Source organism: Zootoca vivipara, chromosome 8, assembly GCF_963506605.1.
Source record: "Zootoca vivipara chromosome 8, rZooViv1.1, whole genome shotgun sequence".
NCBI classification, from domain to species: Eukaryota; Metazoa; Chordata; class Lepidosauria; order Squamata; family Lacertidae; genus Zootoca; species Zootoca vivipara.
The window spans coordinates 13203500-13226875 of record NC_083283.1 but is presented as its reverse complement, the minus strand read 5'-3'; the positions used below and the strand labels follow the sequence as shown (position 1 = coordinate 13226875).

At 47.3% G+C, this 23376-nt stretch overlaps 1 protein-coding gene across 2 annotated transcripts in view; it reads left to right on the top strand.

Moving 5' to 3' along the window:
- FER1L6 (fer-1 like family member 6) overlaps positions 1–23376 on the top strand; it is a 127472-nt gene that overhangs the window by 54757 nt on the left and 49339 nt on the right. For both annotated transcript variants that reach the window (XM_035125519.2, XM_035125518.2), the window contains exons 17-23: positions 1226–1345; positions 2473–2625; positions 3288–3474; positions 4829–4953; positions 11734–11868; positions 14017–14166; positions 20214–20324. In XM_035125519.2, the coding sequence (XP_034981410.2) occupies positions 1226–1345; positions 2473–2625; positions 3288–3474; positions 4829–4953; positions 11734–11868; positions 14017–14166; positions 20214–20324 (981 nt within the window). The remainder of the gene's footprint in view (positions 1–1225; positions 1346–2472; positions 2626–3287; positions 3475–4828; positions 4954–11733; positions 11869–14016; positions 14167–20213; positions 20325–23376) is intronic.

Here is a 23376-nt window from a genome sequence, read left to right as displayed (position 1 = left end):
TCAAGTTGGTTCCAGGCCAAAGGCCAGGCGGAACAACTCTGTTTTACAGGCCCTGCGGAAAGAAATCAGATCAGAGTGTTCTCATGAGACCATGCACTTTCATTGCACATAGAGTGAGTTCTCCTGGGAGCGATGGGGCCTGGTGATGTTCTGGTGCTCCGGGAGAGAATTATATTGGGGGGGGGGACACAACCGCCCCACGTGTAAACAAGCCAGACTAAGCAGGTGCCTAGGGAGGCGTGACTGAAAAGTCAACTGCCACATCAGAAATCTCAGTTCAAGAGATTTATTTTTTTCTGGCATGGTTGTCTCCCCAGATAAATTGAGAGTGTATCCATAATCTGCTGCAACACCAATATGTGCCCCCACCCTGCCCCAGGTGGCAAAAAAAACTTAAATGAGCCCCGTTCGTATCAATCTAAATACAATATTTTCAGCTCATCTTGCGTTCAAATGAGTACCATCAATTGGTGAGGCATTTATGTGTGTCAACTGGCGCAGTTCTGTAGGTTTGTCCAGAATTGGAAAACGGATAAAGGAAGGAAAAAAAGGGGGCAAATAGGGCTCTTCTGAGTAATTCATCTGCTGAAAATGCAGGTGGGAATATGCATCTTTTGCGAAGATAAGATCCTCTTCTGACATCTAATCTATCCCATTGTGACAATTGAGGAAGGCAACCTTTAACTCTATCGCCTGGTTGCTGGAGGATGTTAGCAGACGAAGGATAAGGTTACCTTTCCTTGCATGTCCCAGTGGATAGCAAGAAATTTGTATTTGGGGATGTGGGAGAAATCCGATTCAGTTCACATTTAAAGGTGAACCTGCCTAATTCCCACTTTCCGAAACAATACATGAACAGAAACATAGCCACCCTTTGAAATGCCCACTTCATATTTTGCAATGCATTTCTTTGGTCAAGTAATGTGTTTCGAAATGCATATACTAGGACAAAGTGTGCAGATAAATGTATGTATTAGCGAAAAAACGCATTTGGGGAAACTGCTGTGCAAAAATGAGTTTATCAGGGGGGGAAATCACACTAAAATGTTGATGAATTTTCATGAGGAATTTTGAAGGGAGGGGAAGAAAGCGTGGAAATGTGGAATATTGTACTAAAGAATGAAAAAGAATGAAAAGGGGAGCGATTGACTCTTGCTGATTTGTCTCTCGTGCATCTGACAGGGCAGGTAACTTTAGTAATGCCCTGCCTCTTTTTTTGTCATAGGAAGCGATGTCCAAAGATGCTAAAACAATCATCCAGCAGCAAAAGAAGAAGATTCCACTCGAAGAAATGATGCGCGAGACTCAGAACTACATTGGGAAGATCCGTTTCTTAGTCGATGAGGTAACTACTCCAGTTTGTTTTCTGTTGGTATGAAAGCTCCTACGTGTGTGTGTGTGTGTGTGTGTGTGTGTGTGTGTGTGTGTGTGTGCAAGGGTGCAGTGTACAGGCTCCCACTGTTGTGTTGCTGGATTTAACCGTGGAATGGACTCCCTCCTTGGAGGTTTTTAAGCAGAGGTTGGATGGCCATCTGTCATGGATGCTGAATTCTGCCAGCAGCCTGATTGGCTGCTCCTGCAGGCCAATCAGGTTGTGGATTCACTTCCACCTGGAGTTGGATTGGGTGGCTGCTGCGGACCAATCAGACTGCTGATTTTGGATCCTATTGTTCTATGATTCAGCTCAGTACATAACAGATGCTTTAGCTGAGGTTCCTGCATTGCAGGGGCTTGGACAAAATGACCCTCAAGGTCAGGGGTCAGCAACCTTTTTCAGCCATGGGCCGGTCCACTGTCCCTCAGACCATGTGGTGGGCCGGACTATATTTTGAAAAAAAATATACATGAACAAATTCCTATGCCCCACAAATAACCTAGAGATGCATTTTAAATAAAAGGACACATTCTACTCATGTAAAAACACCAGGGCAGGCCCCACAAATAACCCAGAGATGCATTTTAAATAAAAGCACACATTCTAGTCATGTAAAAACATGCTGATTCCCGGACCGTCCGCGGGCCAGATTGAGAAGGCGATTGGGCCGCATCTGGCCCACGGGCCTTAAGTTGCCTACCCCTGCTCAAGGTCCCTCCCAACTCTAGAATTACATGATTCTATGGATGTGGAGGGGGAATCAGATGAGTCCTGAGCTTCTCCTCACTGTTATTTCAAACACATACAAGAGGAAATCCTGCTACACTGAGATATCAGAGAGGCTACAAGCACGGCAACAACCTCTCTTGCCACATTTCCAGGTTTTTTTTAAAAAAACTTCTCTAATTCTGCAGGAGATTTTTGGAGTGGTGGGTGGGTGGGTAAGGAAACAGAAAGAAGGGCACTCGTTGGAGATGAACTCTTATTTCTTGATTCACACACAATCAAAGATTGCTGACCCCGCCAGCAAAAGCACACTCTGCACAAGCCTAATGGTGTTCTTGATGCTCAAATCACATGCCTGTCTTTTTCCCAAGCCTCAGCATACAGTTCCCGACGTCTTCATCTGGATGCTGAGCAACAACAAAAGAGTTGCCTACGCAAGGATCCCAGCAAAAGACTTGCTCTATTCCCCAGTGACCGAGCAGAGAGGGAAGCACTGCGGGAAGATTAAAACTCACTTCTTGAAAGTAAGTCTGAGAACCTCCCAACCGTTTGAGGAGACAGCCATTGTTGGCGGGGTCTCATCTACACTGCCAGACAAATTTATGCAACAACCCACTCCTTTTTTAAAAAGAAGAAGAAGAAATTCAGCCATGAATCAGCACAGGATCCTCCCACCCTGAGCAGCTGGTTATTGAGATCAGTGACAAAGACTGAATACACAACGTACATTTAAAGTACTTTCCACTTCCCCAACTCCTTGAAACTGTAGATTGTTAAGGGTGCTGGGATATTTAGCTCTGTGAGGGGTGAACTACAGTTCTCGGGACTCTTTGCAGCAGTGTGTGTTTCTGTATACTTTAAATGTTTGGTGTCCATGCAGCCTAGATGAGGAAATGGGCAATTTCAGCCAAGTTTTAATTCCATAGCACTGAGGGCTTACCCAGGTTTCAAATATTTTATCCTTGGCGCATGTAGCACAACGTGCAATTATTTAAGAGTTTGGCAGTTCCTCTGCTGTTTTAGCTGTCCCTCTCCCCGTTCTGAAGGTTTAAATAGGATTGTACGTAATTTGTGTTATATAATTATATGTGGCACCCTGGTCTGCGATTTTTGGAAGAATGGCTCGTCTTGATAAACAAACAAACAAACAAACTTGACCTTCTGGACACTTCTTCTTTACTTTAAGTTGCCAGGAAAACGACCTCCTGGCTGGAACGTTCACGGAAAAGTCGACACTTACCTGTGGCTTGGCTCCGCCAAATATGCGGACACAATTTTGGACAACTTGCCTATTGGATATGAAACAGAAACACCTTCGGGAGCAAGCGCAGGACATCATGGCAGCCCTCCACCTGTTAGCCTGGTTTACAGAAGTAAGACATTATTTAAATGTAGGAACATAGGGACATAGGAAGCTGCCAGGGTTGTTTGATTGTTGTTATTTTTTTTAAAAAAAATCATATATTTTGGTTCATATGTAATCCTTAGGCCATGCCTCCTTTCATACATTCCTGCAGTGGTGGTGGGTGAACTATTTTTCTGAGGATTATGATTATGATTATACCATCCTTCATCCATAGATCTCAGGATGGTTCACAACCTAAAATTATAATACAGTGGTACCTCTACTTACGAATAGCTATACTTACGAATGTTTCTACTTACGAATGGAGCTCCGTCCGCCATCTTGGATGCAGTTTAGATAGGATTTTTTCTACTTACGAATTTTTAGATAGGGTTGCTTCTACTTACGAATTTTTTCTCCCAATGCATTCCTATGGGATTCAACTTACAATTTTTTTCGACTTACGAATGTGTGTTTGGAACGCATTAAATTCGTAAGTAGAGGTACCACTGTATAAAAAATGCAAAAGACATAATAAAAAACAAACTGCACATAGTGACTTGCCCCCTTCTTTGATTTGATGGGGCAGCTTTGAGAGGGAGGCCAAGCTGGGAAAACCAGTGGCTAGCCTGTAAGTTTCATCAAACACAGGCAGGGGGGTTGTATGTGCCTGTCTAGCCTTCCCCCAAGCTGGTGCCCTTCAGATATTTTGGTCTACAGCTGCCATCAGCCCCAACCAGTATGGCCAAAGATAGGGGTTGATGGGAATGCAAGCATTTGGAAGTCTAAAGGAGCGCCTATTTCAGTACTATCCCGCTCTTCCCTTCACATTCTACACCCTGTGGGGTTAAAATCTACCTGAGTGGCACATTTCATTGCAGAATTTACAAAGAAATAGACCTGCAACACAGTCCTTCTAGGATATTGCTCCCCTGCCCAGGTGCAGTGGAATACAATGTCCCTAAATTACAGCCGTTTATGATTTTTGTTCTGTAAATGAAAAAGACCTGGGGCAAAAAAGAGGAATTCATTGATTTATTTTTACTTTTATTTTGCCATCGGGGTGCTTTTTGTCCCTGCCACTGTTTAAAACAAAACAAAAAATGCAAGTGGGTTCTCAAGCAAAAAGTGACCCAGGGAAGCTGGTCAATGACTTCGAGCTGACACGATGGACTAGGCTTTGTTAGGAGATATTGGAACACGGGAAACTACCTTATAGTGAGTCAGATGACTGGGTGCATATTTCTCGGTATTGTCTACACAGACTGGCAGCTGTCTCTCCCATACCTACCTGAAGATGCTAGGGGTTGAACTTGCAGGGTGGACCACTTTGATCCCTCTCTGTGATGATAACTTTCCTTCTTTCTGTTGTGTTTACACAGACAAGAATGTTTTCCAGCTGAGAGTTCACATGTATCAGGCCAGGGGTCTAATCGCAGCCGACAGCAGTGGACTTTCTGATCCCTTTGCCAAAGTCACTTTTGTTTCGCACTGCCAGACCACGAAGGTAAGGGCGAGAGGAAGAGACGGCGGTGGTACAAGAAACTGAAGTATTTATAAGCACAAATAGCAATTTCTTAAGCACAGGGGTCATCTCTCAGCGTGTGCTGAGTAGGTAAAGGAAGATGTAGTTCATAAATCATTGTTTGCCTGGTCCCCTGTGGCGAGTAAAATACCACAAAGCTTTGTTGTTGTTGTTGTTGTTGTTGTTGTTGTTTAGTCGTTTAGTCGTGTCTGACTCTTCGTGACCCCATGGACCAGAGCACGTCAGGCACTCCTGTCTTCCACTGCCTCCCGCAGTTTGGTCAGACTCCTGTTGGTAGCTTCGAGAGCACTGTCCAACCATCTCGTCCTCTGTCGTCCCCTTCTCCTCGTGCAATCTTTCCCAACATCTGGGTCTTTTCCAGGGAGTCTTCTCTTCTCATAGGTGGCCAAAGTATTGGAGCCTCAGATTCAGGATCTGTCCTTCCAGTGAGCACTCAGGGCTGATTTCCTTCAGAATGAATAGGTTTGATCACAAAGCTACCGTCCACTAAGTCATACATAGGCCAATTACCCTTTCTGGCTTAGTGCTGTCTACTCTGACTGGTTGGAATTGGCTTTCTAAGTTCTTAACTAGGATATCCCCTTGTTTGGTTACTCCTTTTAATTGAAGCTATGTCAAAATGAGCATGTGAGCACCCCAAGACAGTTTTTATTTTATTTTATTTACTTATTAAATTTCTAAACTGCTTTGGATAGCTCAGGCAGCAGAGCAAGAGACTCTTATTCTCAGGACTGCGGTTTCGAGCCCTACATTGGGGGAAAGATTCCTGCATTGCGGGGTGCTGGACAAGATGAACCTCGCAGTCCCTTCTAACTCTACAATTCTGTGATTCTAAGATTCTATCCCACCCTTCACCCGAGGATCACAGGGCACCCCTAGTGGTGAAGCTGATGGAATTTGGAAGCTAACTATCCTGAAGGCAGTGTGTTGCCTATACCTGGGTTATTGGTGGTTTCAGCTCAGGTTTTTCTTTTAAACTGGATTTAACATTAGTGGTACCTCAGGTTAAGAACTTAACTCGTTCCGGAGGTCCGTTCTTAACCTGGAACTGTTCTTAACCTGAGGCACCACTTTAACTAATGGGGCCTCCTGCTGCCGCCGCCGCACGATTTCTGTTCTCATCCTGAAGCAAAGTTCTTAACCCGAGGTACTATTTCTGGGTTAGCGGAGTCTGTAACCTGAAGCGTCTGTAGCCTGAGGTACCACTGTACTTTTTTTTCCTGGTCTGGTGCTGGAGCCCACCGGGAAATCAGCAAGGCTGGAGGCAAGGCCGCAGCACCAAGGATAGATCTAAGCAAGCCCCTTCAGCAAAAGTTTGGAGCAGACTGAGACCTGCTTCTACCGCCTTTAGAGCCACCAAAGGGAAAGCCTCTGGGCTGAATACAGGCACTCCTCCTTAATAATAATAATAATAATAATTTATTATTTATACCCCGCCCATCTGGCCGGGTTCCCCCAGCCACTCTGGGCGGCTTCCAACAAAACAGAAATTCTAAAATACAGAAATCCATCAAACATTAAAAGCTTCCCTAAACAGGGCTGCCTTGAGATGTTCCCTAAACAGGGCTCCTTCATCCCATAGTCTCCCTCCTGATGCACTCCCAGCACTGCTGGACTATGACGTGTGGCAGGAAGTATCTGATTTGTCAGGCTCCATAAGGGACCAGGCTCTGACTCTATAGGCCCTGGTGGCCCAGGGAGTTCTTCTGAGAGTTCTTATCTAACCATCTCAGGTGCAGTGGGCTCCCTGTCTTCCACCATCAGCTCTGAGCCCTGATCCAGACCCATAGGGTGCCCCTGCAGCCTCCGATTCTGTGCCTAGATAATAATAATAATAATAATAATAATAATTTATTATTTATACCCCGCCCATCTGGCCGGGTTCCCCCAGCCACTCTGGGCGGCTTCCAACAAAACAGAAATTCTAAAATACAGAGATCCATCAAACATTAAAATACAGAAATCCATCAAACATTAAAAGCTTCCCTAAACAGGGCTGCCTTGAGATGCCTTCTAAAGGTCTGGTAATTGTTGTTCTCTTTGACCTCTAGTGGGAGGGCATTCCACAGGGTGGGTGCCACTACCGAGAAGGCCCTCTGCCTGGTTCCCTGTAACTTGGCTTCTCGTAGTGAGGGAACCGCCAGAAGGCCCTCGGAGCTGGACCTCAGTGTCCGGGCAGAACGATGGGGGTGGAGACGCTCCTTCAGGTATACCGGACCGAGGCCGTTTAGGGCTTTAAAGGTCAACACCAACACTTTGAATTGTGCTCAGAAACGTACTGGGAGCCAATGTAGGTCTTTCAGGACCGGTGTTATGTGGTCTCGGCGGCCGCTCCCAGTCACCAGTCTAGCTGCCGCATTCTGGATTAGTTGTAGTTTCCGGGTCACCTTCAAAGGTAGCCCCACGTAGAGCGCATTGCAGTAGTCCAAGCGAGAGATAACTAGAGCATGCACCACTCTGGAGAGACAGTCAGTGGGCAGGTAGGGACTCAGCCTGCGTACCAGATGGAGCTGATAAACAGCTGCCCTGGACACGGAGTTGACCTGTGCCTCCATGGACAGCTGTGAGTCTAAGATGACTCCCAGGCTGCGCACCTGGTCTTTCAGGGGCACAGTTACCCCATTCAGGACCAGGGAGTCCTCCACACCCGCCCGCCTCCTGTCCCCCACAAACAGTACTTCTGTCTTGTCAGGATTCAATCTCAATCTGTTAGCCGCCATCCATCCTCCAACCGCCTCCAAGCACTCACACAGGACCTTCGCCGCCTTCACTGGTTCTGATTTGAAAGAGAGGTAGAGCTGGGTATCATCAGCATACTGATGGACACCCAGCCCAAACCCCCTGATGATCTCTCCCAGCGGCTGCATATAGATGTTAAAAAGCATGGGGGAGAGGACAGAACCCTGAGGCACCCCACAAGTGAGAGCCCAGGGGTCTGAACACTCATCCCCCACCACCACTTTCTGAACACGGCCCAGGAGGAAGGAGCGGAACCACTGCATGACAGTGCCCCCAGCTCCCAAACCCTCTAGACGATCCAGAAGGATGTTATGGTCGATGGTGTCAAAAGCCGCTGAGAGATCCAGCAGAACAAGGAAACAGCTCTTACCTTTGTCCCTAGCCCGCCGGAGATCATCGACCAGTGCGACCAAGGCAGTTTCAGTCCCATGGTGAGGCCTGAATCCTGACTGGAAGGGATCCAAATGGTCCGCTTCTTCCAGGCGTGCCTGAAGTTGTTCAGCAACCACTCGCTCAATCACCTTGCCCAAGAATGGAAGATTTGAGACTGGGCGATAGTTGGCCATATTGGCCGGATCTAAAGATGGTTTTTTAAGAAGCGGTTTAATAACCGCCTCTTTCAGCGGGTCTGGGAAGGCTCCTTCATGGAGAGAAGCATTTACCAACCCGCGAAGCCCATCGCCCAGCCCTTCCCGGCTAGCTTTTATAAGCCAGGATGGGCAAGGATCAAGGAGACAGGTGGTTGGTTTCACTCGTCGAAGCAGCCTGTCCACATCCTCGGAGGTAACAGATTGAAATTGATCCCACAAAACTTGACTAGACAGGACTCTAGCACTCCCCCGCCCCGGCCCTGCTCCCACGGTGGAGTCTACCTCTTCCCGAATCTGAGCGACTTTATCTGCAAAAAACTTTGCAAAATCATTGCAGGAGATCATGTGGCCCGTACTGGGCCCGGATGGAGCAGGTGGTTCCGCTAAATTGCGAACCACCTGGAAGAGTCTCCTGCTGCTGTTTTCTGCAGATGCGATGGAGACGGTGAAGAAGGTCCTCTTCGCTGTCGCCATTGCCACTTGGTAGGCTCGAAGTTGAGCTCTAGCCCGTGTCCGGTCTGATTCAAAATGAGTTTTCCGCCACCGGCGCTCTAGCCGTCTCAACGACTGTTTCATCGCCCTCAGCGCCGGGGAAAACCACGGGGCTGTCCGGGCTCCATGCAATCTGAGAGGGCGCTTCGGAGCCAGACAGTCAATAGCGCTGGTTAACTCCGCATTCCAGCGGGCCACCAGGGAATCAGCTGAAAGGCCATCGACATGGGATAAAACATCCCCTACCACTCTCTGGAAGCCAATTGGATCCATTAAGTAGCGGGGGCGGACCATCCGAATCGGTCCCACCTCCCTGCAGAGGGGAAGGGTTGCGGAGAAGTCCAGTTGCACCAGAAAGTGATCTGACCATGGCACTTCTTTTGTTTCGCTTTTACTTAATGTCAGATCACCAACATCCATAGAGGTGAACACCAAGTCCAAGGCATGTCCGCGGCTATGAGTTGGGCCAGACTTATTCAGGGACAGCCCCATGGTGGCCATGCTTTCCACGAAGTCCCGAGCGGCTCCTTGTAAGGTCGTGTCGGCATGGATGTTAAAATCCCCTAAGACAACCAAGCTAGGTGTCTCCAGGAGCACATCCGACACGACCTGAAGCAGCTCGGGCAGGGAATCCTTGGTGCAGCGGGGAGGTCGGTACACCAAAAGGAATCCTGTACTGCCCCTATTGCCCAACTTCCAGAACATGCACTCAGAAAACTCCGTCTTACCAATAGGACGCCTGGTGCAAACTAATGACTTCCTAAAAATCACTGCAACCCCCCCTCCCCGCCCAGATGGCCTGGGTTGCTGTGCATAAGAGAAACCTGGTGGACAAGCAGGATCACTGGTGGATGGGGAGCGGGGTCATGACAACTTCATTTTCAGTTTGTTTGGCCTCTTTTATCACTCAGTCCATCCGATTGCCTTAGATTGTGAGCCCCTAGGGCACGAGGCTATTAACATTTAGGAAAACAGCTGCATGCTGGTCTGAGCTTATGGGACACTGTGCAATACAGTATAGACTCAAAGAAATTTGTCAAAGCTGCTTTGAACCCATGGGATAGACTGGGATATAGACTCAAATAAAATGGTCTAATCCCCCTTTCAAGCCATCTGAGGCAGTAGCTATCACTGCAACCTATACCAGGGAACCTGATAAATTGCGTGCATGCAAAAAGTGTTTTGTTTGTTCTGTCCCAAATCTACTGCCAGTTGATTTCATTAGGTGACCAGACTACAGGTTTTAGCATTTTATGAGCATGTCTCCCTATCCATTCGCACCATGCATAATATTATACATGTCCCCTCTTTATTTTTCTCTTCTACGGTATTGTAAGGCTGCAATCCTGTACATGATTACCTGCTTGTAAATCGCACGGAAATAAATTGGACCTACCTCTGAGTGGGCATATAAACATTTGCTCTGTAAATCTTGGAGAATGTCAGACTTTATATGTGCCAGTAATGCTTTCTGTAGATAATAGATGCTAGGCTGTACCTGAAATTGTTTTTATGATGGTACATGAGATCCAATAAAGAATAAGTAATTGCTGGAGAACCCTCATTTATTATATAAGGCCATTCCAGAAATTTTTATTGAAGTGATTCCCACCCAATTCCAGTACATTTTTATCCTCAAAATATATCTTCGGTGTTTGCTGTCATACCAGTTAAAGGGCTGCTTAAAAGGAGGAACATCAAAGGAAACACAGCTCAGTTATAGAGCACATGTGCTTCACTGCACCGAAGGACTCCTGTTTGTTGTTCACTCACTGCATTTACAGTGCCCAGCTTTCAATCTATGTTCATAGAGCACTAATCAAAATACTTAAGTATCGTGGACATTGTTATGAAATACTACTGTTTGATGTGTTGTTTCTTCTTTCATCTTTATCAAGTCTTTCAAGTCTAAGTAAAGCTGTGCAATTGAATACTTAATTATAAATAAAAGTCCATCTGTACTTTTCAAAAAAAAAAAAATTAGGTTTCTTAATGAGGCTTGGCATAGAAAAACAATTGTAGGTATTGAGACGAGAAAAAGAAGTCCGAGCTTAAACACCAAGGGCTGTGCCATTCTGCAGGTTTTTTCTCAGTCTTCTTCGGTCCAGACTATGTCTGTTTATTGTCCAAATCTAATTATTTTATCAAACAGATATTTCCGGCTATGAGAGTTGCTTCAGAAAGTACCAGCTGTGTCATGCTCTGGGACCCAGTGTCCTGCCGCTTGCACCTTGATGCAAGCTGACAATCTCGGACAATCTGCAGGTCTATGAGACAGTTCAGGGCTAATTACCCCCATATCGGCCCTGAATTACTGGCATGGCTGAGGTCTGATCGTATGGGAGTCAGCCATTTCTCACCGCCGGAAACAAGAAGCTGCGCTGATTGGAGTCCTTAATCCATTCCAAATTCGTCTCTAGCCAGGGTGTGCATAGGGTAATGATATCCCTGTCCTATCAACGCCCCCTGCTGTGCGCACACAAAGAGAAATGGATCTGACACTAATGAAGCCATGTTGATGTGAACAGCTGCAGGGCGAGAAAGAGCTGTGAAACACACAGGACACCTTCATAGCACTCTGTGGTGTTGATATGTGCTCCCAACCACTGTCAGAGCAAGTTGCTTGCTTGGAGCTGTCCGTGGTCCTGAAGCCATGCCTCCTGTAGTTGCCATCTGTTTTTATTGTTGAATCATTTCGGAGAGTTTCATGGCAAGTGATTCATAAATGAATTTAAATCAATTGCTCAAAATATAGCCAAACAAATTATGGTTGTATATACATCTATATCTATATCTAGACAGATAGATATCTGTGTGTATATATGCACATTATTCCATAGCACAAATAGAATGTCCCAAGAGAGCTCATCTAAAGTAGAGTCTTGTCTACTCTAATGCACTATTTTTCCCCCACCATTAGATCATACAACAAACTTTGTCTCCAACCTGGAATCAAATGCTGCTGTTTAATAATATTCTGCTTCACGGGGATGGAAAAGAAATTGCCGAATTCCCCCCAGTGATCGTCGTAGAGCTCTACGATGATGATGCAGTGGTAAATATGATTTTCTCCACCTTCTTTGTTTGTTTGTTTGTTTCAACCTTGATATGGGTGGGATTCAGAGTAGTGCTAAGGAGATGCTGAATCAGAGCAAGCATTTGTGTATCAAGGTCCCCAAGCCACCCCCAGGAGAATAAAGATACAAGGACACAGAATTTTAGGCCACAACTTCATTGGTTACAGAGTGTGAGCGGTATTGGCTTAGGCATTGCCATCAACAGACTATATTTGACTTCTGCCCACCTTGCAGGGAGTCTGGTAAGGGTAAACTACCAGTAGGGGGGGCCCCGCCAATGTGGATCGACTCAAGCACCTCCCGGGTTCCCGCTGGGGTCGTGGCATGGCTCTAGCCCCTCCCCGGGCTTCAGACAAGATCCACACCCCCAGATTCCTTTAACGGAATACCCTTAAACATGGAGGGGGCCGCACCTCCCCCCCATCGCTATTCCAATGCCTAACCGTCTAACCTTACAAAGTTGTGATGATTGCTACGAGGTAGGCGAAAACCAAGTGGCTGGTGCCAATTTGCCAAGTGGAAAAAGTCCTACCAGGCCCCTCAACGGCAACCAACCCAAGGCCAATGACACAACCTGAAAAAAGGGTGGGAAGGCAGGAGATCCACGGCACGAGGCTGAAAGAGGAAGCCTCAGAATCGCGCCATGGCTTAAATTGTCCTCGGCTCTGCCCCCAGGTGACCTGATTGGCCGCCTGGGAACCTGACGTGGCCAGGGTCTCCCCCAGCACGATGTGGGACACCGCCCTGCCCCAATGCTGAGGAGAGTGGCTAGGTGGCCAGACCGCAACCCAGTCCCACCAGGAAGTGGAGCCGATTTCTGCTTGCCTGGTGGAATGATCTCCCTTCTCATCTCTCCACATGGTAGGAGGTGGTGGTCTCCTGATTAACCCCCCCCCCCAAGCTGATTGGGGAGTTGGGGCAGAGAAGGGGGGGCAATCCCTGTTGCCCTAGTGGGACCCATTGAGCTGGCTCCCACAAGCACAAGTATTTAGTTAAATCCAGCCCTGAGCCCCTGTATTACATTTGCTTACATAGCAAATGATGCTGATTGTTCAAAGGTTTGAACAAACTGTCCTTTTTTAATAGCGTGCAGTGTTGCACTGGATGCCTGGACAAATTATAATTTATCATTTATTCAGTTTACATCTTGCCCTTCCTCCCAATGGAAATTATGCATAGCTCTGTGTTTGTGTGTCATGTAATTTATCCCACTTCCGCCCAACGCGTAGAAAGGGCGAAGAAAAGAAACAGTGCCCTCTTCCATTACAAAGGTTGCCAACTTTTGATTTCAGAAACACTGGTCTCCTTTTCTGGGGTAACAGGAGCAAATCTGGGAGGGCTGCAGAGGGTGAGGAAGGTATCAAATGTTGCCCAGGGCCACACAAAAAAAGGCACTGAGGACTGGATGCTGCCCCTAGGCCGTGTGTTGGACCACTCTAGTCTAGACTCTAGAGCAGAGGTGGGGAGCCTGTTGCTCTCAGCTGAATTTCATGTGGCAACTCAGAGGAAGAAGGGGGAAAGCTGAAATGGATGGAGCAATGGGGTGGGGAGCCTTCTGCAACCCTCAGCTGACAATTCTGAGTGACAGAGTGACCTGTCTTTGCCACGAAAGGGGAGTGGGAGGGAGAAGGGCATGCCAGAGCAAAACGGACTGACCTCATCATCTTTCGGCTCTGGCATATGGGCCCTGGTGGATTGCCCCCAGGGTAACGTACCTCCATGACAGGTAAAAAAAAATGGTCCCCACTCCTATTTTCTTCGTGGTCAGCTCTTCAAGGCTGAGGCCCAGCATCACAACGCAGAGCACAGCTTGGAACATGATGTCCGCTTGATGCTGGTTCACTAAAGACACATCAAACATTTAAAGCATTTTTACAGAACATGGCTATATCCCAAAGAATCCTGGGAGTTGTAGTTTGTGAAGGGTGATGGAAACTGCGAGGGGTAAACTACAGTTTCCATGATTCTTAGGGTGAAACCGTGTGCATTGGATGTGCTTTGCATACATGGTGTGGACGTGGTCTTCTGCATATCACAAACTCTGGTTGTAAGGGTGGTTTTGTATGAACGGCACAATGTGAAGATAAATGATGTTATGCTAAGTCTTTTTCTTTTTAAACGTCTAGGGTAAATCAGAATATATTGGCTCTACCGTTGCTTCTCCTGTGACAACATTGGTTGGTCAGAAATATGAGCCACCTAAACTTAGTTACCACCCAGTGTACTTTGGAAATATTTCTGGTGGGGACCTCCTTGCTGCGTTTGAATTGCTGCAGGTGAGCTTCAACGAATATTCTTATCCATGTTTTTTATTGGTGAATGTCTGAAAACAACCAGGGCAGGATAATACACAGTATGGTGCATTCACAACACAGGGTTGCTGGTGTGTGTGTGTGTGTGTGTGTGTGTGTGTAATTTTTATTTTTGCTGGAACAAGGAGATGAAAGCTACCCCTTCCTGTGTCTCCTCACCCTTTCAAAGTATTCTGCTGCTGCTGCTTTGTGTATGTATGCATGGTTCATGCACGATGCTAAACCAGGGTTTGTTAGCCATGGTTTAATAAACCATGGTTATAGTGTTGAGTGTGAACCCAGCTCAGCAGCCTAACTATGATTTACTAACTGTGGTTAAAATTTGCACGTGAACCAAGGTTTGTGGTTGGTTTATGCTATTTAATGAATCTGAACCAAAGCTTAGCATTGCGTGTGAACTAAGGAGCCACCCAAAAGCTACAGAGCTGTGGGTGAAGAACAGCAAAATATTCAAGCCACTCTCAAGGCTCGCTTGCTCTCACTGGTGCTTTTAACTATTCTGTTGCACAATAGTCCAGGGTTTAAGATGCTTTACACCTTTACCTGTGGTTTCTTAACTATGGTTAATGTGAATGCTGACCAAGGGTTAGCAAATTGTGTGAACCAGGCTAACAAGTGCAAAAGCTCAACTACCACATGAAGAGGATTGCTTGCTTATAAGAAAACTGACTGGTGGTGAGGGCACCTGCAGGATATCTTCTGCAGGATATCTTCTGTTTTCGTAAAGCCAGGCTAGATAATGTGTTGCAATCCAGAGACTGAGGACTACAATTCCCATCTTCCCTGACTATTGGTCATAAAGGCTAAGGCTGATGCTGGGCTGCCCAAGACATTTTGGTACCTCAGCAGAAGAAAATATGGTGTCTCATATTTTTGTGATTAAAGGTAAAAGGACCCCTGACCATTAGGTCCAGTCGTGACCGACTCTGGGGTTGCGTGCTCATCTCGCATTATTGGCCGAGGGAGCCGGCGTGTAGCTTCCAGGTCATGTGGCCAGCATGACAAAGCCGCTTCTGGCAAACCAGAGCAGCACATGGAAACGCCGTTTACCTTCCCGCTGTCTGTAGCGGTTCCTATTTACCTACTTGCACTTTGACATGCTTTCGAACTGCTAGGTTGGCAGGAGCTGGGACCAAGCAATGGGAGCTCACCCCGTCACAGGGATTCGAACCGCCGACCTTCTGATCAGCAAGCCCTAGGCTCAGTGGTTTAACCCACTGCGCCACCTAGGTTAAATCACACTTTAATTGTACATACTTTCACCTAAGGCATGTATTATGCATGCATTCTTCTAAAATATGTGATTTTTAATGTTTTTGATGCATTTGTAGACACAATTTTAGAAGCAGAACTGCACGGCAAAATATAAAGACGTGCATAATCTGATTGGGAGCAGCCTTCCAATACATATATAAATCTGGGACCAGCAGGTTAGGTCATTTCACTTTAAAATGCAGACTGAATAAATTCTCTTCCAACACTAGTTCTGATGTAGTTCTCAATTTTTAAAAAAACACTATCAAATTACATTTAAAAATGCATATTTGCAGGGTGACAGTATGTAGATACATATTTAAATATGCATTTAAAAGCATTTTTTGTGCAAATGAAGATCAATGTGAAAATGGGATTGAACAGATTTATGGATTAATGCATATTAAAGTGTCAGGGACTGGAGACAGACTGATTTACCTGTCCCTGCAGAGTTATTAGTGTATCAGCTTTATCAGTTTGCAAAAGTCAGGAAGTCCCTTTCCTCGGTTTTACCTACAACTGCTTTAGAATTCTGCTCAGTGCAGACTGTTCTATATATAGAGGACAGTAAATCATCTTATAACTCTCACTGCTCTCCATATTGCCGCAGCTCACCAGTATATTTAGACAAGGCTTTTCTGTGCTTCGGCAAGGTATTAAACGCAACTTCTCTTCTTCAGCATAAACACTCCCCTTTGGTTGATCTGAGTCCATAAAAAAACAGGTGGCACTCATTTGATAGAAACAAAAGCTGCAAACTTTATATGTCCCCCAGGATTGCCCCTCTATGCCTTGACCTTTCCAGGAGAAATAATTTAGCTTCATCGCTGCAAAGAAATTTGAATAACCTTTCATTTGTGAGCGGCAGTAATTATATAATGACTCCGCCAATGGATGGATGTGATTACCCCTGTAGCTACAGTACCTTGTGAAAAACTCTTCCGCCTCATAATGGACCTGTATTGGTAATGACTGTCTGAATCATGCCGCTGCCTCGGAAAACTAAAATTTAATGTGAGACAATCACAGTGGACCAGTACGTATGTATGGGGTGTTAGGGGGGGTAGTACCTCTGGTGGGGGACATGTCGTGCTCTTTCTGGGGTAGTTTGTCCACCTTTGGTCCTCACTCCTCCTGCACTCAGCTCTCACCTGTGGCTCCTAGAAGCTGTTAGCATGTGGTAGCAGCCAGACTCTGGGAACGGCTTTGACTGGCCAGCTAAACCAGGTGAGGGTAGCTGATGGGTCTCAAACCCTCAGTGCAAAGACAAGTTCTGGCAGATTGAGCAGACGAGACCAATTGTGGGTCCAACGGTCTAGAAAGTGGTTCTGCTGTAGAGGGAAGTGAGGGGCAGGTGGGGATTGTCAACCTGGGAAGGTCGCCCAACGAGGAGAAGGAGAACTCTGTTGCCTTGCAGGGTATCTTCAGAAGAAGAAAAGGCTAAGGAGGAAACCCTACACAAATCCAGAGTGGGGTCCCTAAAGCGGTTGGATGGCGCCTTGTACGCCTCCTTCCAGCAACTCTGCAGCCAACCTGGTGCCCTAAACGGCCTCGGCCCTGTATACCTGAAGGAGCGTCTCCACCCCCATCGTTCAGCCCAGACACTGAGGTCCACTTCCGAGGGCCTTCTGATGGTTCCCTCACTGCAAGAAGTGAGATTACAGGGAACCAGGCAGAGGGCCTTCTCAGTAGTGGCGCCCGCCCTGTAGAACACCCTCCCATCAGATGTCAAGGCAATAAGCAACTATCTGACTTTTAGAAGACATCTGAAGGCAGCCCTGTTTAGGGAAGTTTTTAATGTTTGATGTTTTATTGTCTTTTTAATATTTTGTTGGAAGCCGCCCAGAGTGATTGGGGAAACCCAGCCAGATGGGTGGGGTATAAATAATAAGAAATTATTATTATTATTATTATTATTATTATTATTATTATTATTATTGCTCTGCCTGGAACGTGTCCAGAAGAGGGCAACCAAAATGGTCAAAGGTCTGGAAACGATGCCTTATGAGGAACGGCTTAGGGAGCTGGGTATGTTTAGCCTGGAGAAGAGAAGGTTAAGGGGTGATATGATAGCCATGTTCAAATATATAAAAGGATGTCATATAGAGGAGGGAGAAAGGTTGTTTTCTGCTGCTCCAGAGAAGCAGACACGGAGCAATGGATTCAAACTACAAGAAAAAAGATTCCACCTCAACACTAGGAAGAACTTCCTGACAGTAAGAGCTGTTCGGCAGTGGAATTTGCTACCAAGGAGTGTGGTGGAGTCTCCCTCTTTGGAGGTCTTTAAGCAGAGGCTTGACAGTCATATGTCAAGAATGCTTTGATGGTGTTTCCTGCTTGGCAGGGGGTTGGACTGGATGGCCCTTGTGGTCTCTTCCAACTCTATGATTCTATGATTCCTTTGAACCACACCTGCAAGGCTGAGAGGGGGGGTCTTGTCGGGCCACCCAGGGCCTCATTCAGTGCTGATAACCCAGTGGTTTGGCTTCACCCCCTGAGGCGCACTCCATTGTGTCTCAAGGCAGATGGATGCCAACAATAAGTACACAGTTGAGGCTGCTCCATTAGAGTGAACGGGGCCCTTCCTCATCATCCTTATTCAGTCCCCAGCTGCCTGCCATCATACTTACATTTTGTCCAGGAAGTTGGTACTGGCTGTCGGCTTCTTTCTCTTTAGTCTCAGTGTTGCTATCAAAGGACTCAGTATGGAGGAGGATGGGGTCAAATCAGAATTAGCTGGCTCTTAGGTGGTTACGTCCCAAATTCTGTAGAGAAACTTGGATTTGGTGCTGGTGGGCTGAGCAATGCAAACTACTTGAAACCATTGCATCAGCCAATGAATTAATGTCCTTTTCTCAGTTATTGGCTTCATCAACCGCTTGATTTGGGTAATTCAATAACACAGAAGAGCTTTCCAGGGATCTTCTTATACACAATGAGTGGCTTTGTGCACAGCAAAACAGCTCTCTAAAGCCTTTCCATTTTGTCGCACTTCCAAAGCGTGTTTCTAATTTTAGCTACCGTAAATGCAAATGGAGTGGAAAGCCCCAAAGATCCAGGAATCTTTACTCTTCAGCAGATGGGAGGACATGTTTGGAATAGGTCAGACACAGCAAACGACTCCAAATTAGCCTTAAGACCGTAGGTGTGAATTTCAGCAACGTGGTTGTGACTGCTGTGAAGACTATGACTATGTCAAACAATGTATGTTGCTGAGAATTAGGAACATAGGAAGCTGTCCTCTACCAACTCAGAACATTGTTTCATGTAGCTCAGAACTGTCTCCACTGAGTGACAACCACACTCCAGGGTTTCAGACATAATACTAATAATAATCTTTCAGCTGCCACGTCTTCTCTACTGCATATTCTAGGAGCACCCAACACCTGCTCCTATTAGTAAGGTAAAGGTAAAGGGGCCCCTGACCATCAGGTCCAGTCGTGTCCGACTCTGGGGTTGCGGCGCTCATCTCGCTCTATAGGCCGAGGGAGCCGGCGTTTGTCCGCAGACAGCTTCCGGGTCATGTGGCCAGCATGACAAAGCTGCTTCTGGCGAACCAGAGCAGCACACAGAAACGCCGTTTACCTTCCTGCCGGAGCGGTCCCTATTTATCTACTTGCACTTTGATGTGCTTTCGAACTGCTAGGTGGGCAGGAGCTGGGACCAAGCAACGGGAGCTCACCCCGTTTCAGGGATTCGAACCGCCAACCTTCTGATCAGCAAGCCCTAGACTCTGTGGATTAACCCACAGTGCCACCTGGGTCCCTAAAGGTAAAGGGGCTCCTGACCATCAGGTCCAGTCATGTCTGACTCTGGGGTTGCGGCGCTCATCTCGCTCTATAGGCCGAGGGAGCCGGCGTTTGTCCGCAGACAGCTTCCGGGTCATGTGGCCAGCATGACAAAGCTGCTTCTGGCGAACCAGAGCAGCACACAGAAACGCCGTTTACCTTCCCGCCAAAAGGTATTAGTACAACTGCTCCTATTAGTATAACTGGAAAAATGGCCACAGATTCTCATAAACCACCTGGCCTACTTGTGCAATGGGGTGGCGCTGTTGGTCTAAACCACTGAGCCTCTTGGGCTTGCCGATCGGAAGGTCGGTGGTTCAAATCTCCGCGACGGGGTGAGCTCCCATTGCTCTGTCCCAGCTCCTGCCTACCAAGCAGTTCGAAAGCACACCAGTGCAAGTAGATAAATAGGTACCGCTGTGGCGGGAAGGTAAACAGTGTTTCCGTGCGCCCTGGCACTCGCCACGGTCCTCTGTGCTCCAGTAGCGGTTTAGTCCTGCTGGCCACATGACCCCAAAAGCTGTCTGTGGACAAACGCTGGCTTCCTCGGCCTGAAAGCGAGATGAGCGCCACAACCCCAGAGTCGCCTTTGACTGGACTTAGCTGTCCAGGGGCCCTTTACCTTTTCTTCTTCTTCTTCTTCTTCTTCTTCTTCTTCTTCTTCTTCTTCTTCTTCTTCTTCTTCTTCTTCTTCTTCTTCTTCTTCTTCTTCTTCTTCTCCTTCTCCTTCTCCTTCTCCTTCTCCTTCTCCTTCTCCTTCTCCTTCTCCTTCTCCTTCTCCTTCTCCTTCTCCTTCTCCTTCTCCTTCTCCTTCTCCTTCTCCTTCTTCTTCTTCTTCTTCTTCTTCTTCTTCTTCTTCTTCTTCTTCTTGCTTGCAGTGAAAATTGCTGGGGAATCTCTGTAGGGACTTGTTTTCCTTAAAAGCAGCATATCTAAATAATAAAACATTGAGGTGGCTTCATTTTGCAGATCTCCGATTCCGGCCCTGAAAACCTCCCACCTGTGGATCCTGCAGATGTCAGTATGATCTACCCAGTCCCAGCCAACATCAGGCCAGTCTTGAGTAAATACAGGATAGAGGTGAGTTAACACAAAATAATGTGCCGGGGTCTCATTTCTTATCAGCCTCAGGGTACACCTTCACATTTCTATAGCTTCCTGATCTACGACTGTCATCTCTGCTCCGATGCTTCAGTTGAACTTTCTACTTTGTTTTCAAGCATTTGCTTGCACGTTTCACTGCTTAAATGCTGGTGGAGGGGATTTTAAAAACTGTTCCAAGAAGGGAGTAAGGGGCAGAAATGCGGCTTCGCAAATGTCACAAAGGCCCCCAATCAGCACTCTGCACAGCCTTGCTTCAAGGAGGGTGCAACATATGGCTTCTTGAGTGACGTAAGAGTCCGCCAATTACTACCCTGCAAACTAGAAACGTTTCCCTTTAAGCTCTACCAAGGAGAGAAGGTCACCCAAAATGCAGCATGGTGAGTATGCCATTGGAGCAGGCTCAGTGCTAAAATGTTTCTAGATCATTTTGGAGAGACCTGGTCTGAATAGAGATATTGAATTCTTGTCTCATTACACATGCTAATGCTATTTTTGTTCACCTGCATACTATCCCTTGCTTTTTCCTGTAGGACTAATTGCAGTCGTTAATAGTCCTACACGGGTTTATCATACCCATTGAGCCAATCACCCATCTCCTACTACCCTTCTGAGAAGAACCCCACCCCACCCTCCCACTGACTGCTGATGTCTATTCCAACTGTGTATCTGAAGAAGTGTGCATGCACACGTAAGCTATACCAGGCACTGGTGTAGCAAGGGGGTGAGATGGGGGCAGTTCACCCCGGGTGCAACCCTGGATGGGGGTGACACTCGGCGCACCCCCCCCGACTCCCAAGCCAAGTGGTGCTGCTCCAGCGCCGTACAGATGGTGCCGGGATCCTCTGCTCGCGACTGCAGCTGCAAACGGAGGATCCTCCGTTCACCGCTGCAGCAGCGAGCAGAGGATCCCGGCACACTATCCCCGTACGGGGCTGGAGCAGTTTGCTGCCGCCGCTACGTAGCACGCATGTGTGGCGTTGCTACGTAGCTACGCTGCACATGCACGCTACCTAGCGATGCCCCGCCCCCAGATACACGCCCCCGGGTGCCGTTCCGGGTGCCTGAGCGGCTTCCTCTGCCACTGATACTAGGGGTAGGCAACCAAAGGCCCAGGGGCCAGATGTGGCCCAATCACCTTCTCAATCCGGCCGGTGGGTGGTCTGGGAATCAGCGTGTTTTGACATGAGTAGAATGTGTCCACCACATGGTCTAAGGGACGGTGGACAGCTGAAAAAGGTTGCTGACCCCTGGCTTATACCTAGAACAAACTTAGTTGGTCTTTAAGGTGTTACTGGACTGTTTTTTTAATTTTTTATTTTGATGCTAAAATGATGTGCAGTCAAGAAGAAGTATGATTTACAAACAGGATTTTGGTAAAGGAGCTTAAGACACCCCGATGATGTTCACTGTATATCCTGTTTGTAAATCATACTTCTTCCTTTAGGTTGCTAGAACATGGATATACCTGCAGTTGGTCCTCAAAATACTCCCAAGAATTAGGCACGGTTGAGACTAGATAGTGGCTTACCCCTAACCCCCACACCCCATCCTGCAAATGAGTTTCATGGCTAAATAAGGCTTTGAACCCAAGTCTTTCCAAATCAAGGCCAACTTGGGTCACTTCCAGACATTATACCAGGTCAAACCATTGGCCCATTCAGTCCAGTATTGCTGACACTAACTGACAGTAGATCTCCAGGGTTTCACGCTGGGGACGTTCCCAGACCTACCGAGAGACACAGGGCTTTGTACCCGGGACCTTTTGCATGTAAAGCAGGTGCTCTCCCACTGAGCTCCTCTCTATAGATTTCCATGTGTGGCAACAGGGGTTAAATACTTTCTTCTAGACACATAACATGCAGCCTTACAGATTCCAATTATTTGCAGTTGCCAAGCAAGATTATTATCCAGAAGGGATGGAAACTTGCTGGGCATAAATCTTTGAAAACAACTCATTATTCTCTTTCTCTCTTTTCCCTCGCCCCCAGTTTATAAATCACTTTTTAAAGAATCATCTCGAGGTGCTATTCGTCACCATTTAAGCGGCAGGAAAGATCACTTTTCAGGCATTTAGCTGGAACAGTCAAGGGCAAAAAGGGGGGTCTGGGGACATAGACCGTATTTTTTGCTCCATAAGACGCACCTGACCATAAGATGCCCTTAGTTTTTAGAGGAGGAAAACAAGAAAAAAAATATTCTGAATCAAATGTTGTACTAAACTATTTAATAAACAACCAGTCCCGCCGCCGCTTCTCTCTGGGGCAGACACAGGAGGCTGTGCTGTGCCTCTCCCAACCGCGGCTCGTATGCCGGCTCTTGCGAGTGGCAGAGGGACGAGCGGCCCCAAAGGCCTGCTTTCAGGCTGCTCATCCCTCCTCTGCCCCTTTGCCGCTGTCAGTGGCTGCGGCGGAGGGAGGAGCAGCCCGAAAGCGGGCTGCTCTTCCCTCCCCTGCCGCTGGGAGCCATGGCTCCGGCAGCAGAGGCATCCCTCCGCTCGCGACTGCAGTGGCAGCAGAGGCATCCCACTGCCGTCCATTGCCTTTGCTCCATAAGATGCACAGACATTTCCCCTTCCTTTTTAGGAGGGAAAAAGTGTGTCTTATGGAGCGAAAAATACGGTACTCCAACCCCATACCTGCTGGGACTGATTGGTGGGAAGAATGGTGGGAAGAACCAACTGGGGAACTCCCAAAGGAAGGAGGCTCAGAGCCCAGGGATTGGTGGTGGGTTGACGATGAGTGGTCAGAGACAGAAGACTGGGAGGAGGAGGTGTCGGAAGCTGAAGAGGTAACAGGGCTTAGTGTGCGGGGAGAGTCTGTGGCAGAGAGAGGTCCAGAACCAGAGGCAGAAGCTAAAGCAGGGGAGAAAGGAGGCCAAGAGGCAGAGATGGGTCAGGCTGGTAAAGAGACAGAGATGTCTCCCCATCCTGCTGCAACAAGCTCCCCTCCCCCCCATCTCCCAGAAGAGGAACGAAGCGGGAGGAGCAAAGGCAGGCATGCCAGCGCAGTCTCAGATTGCTTGGGGCGAA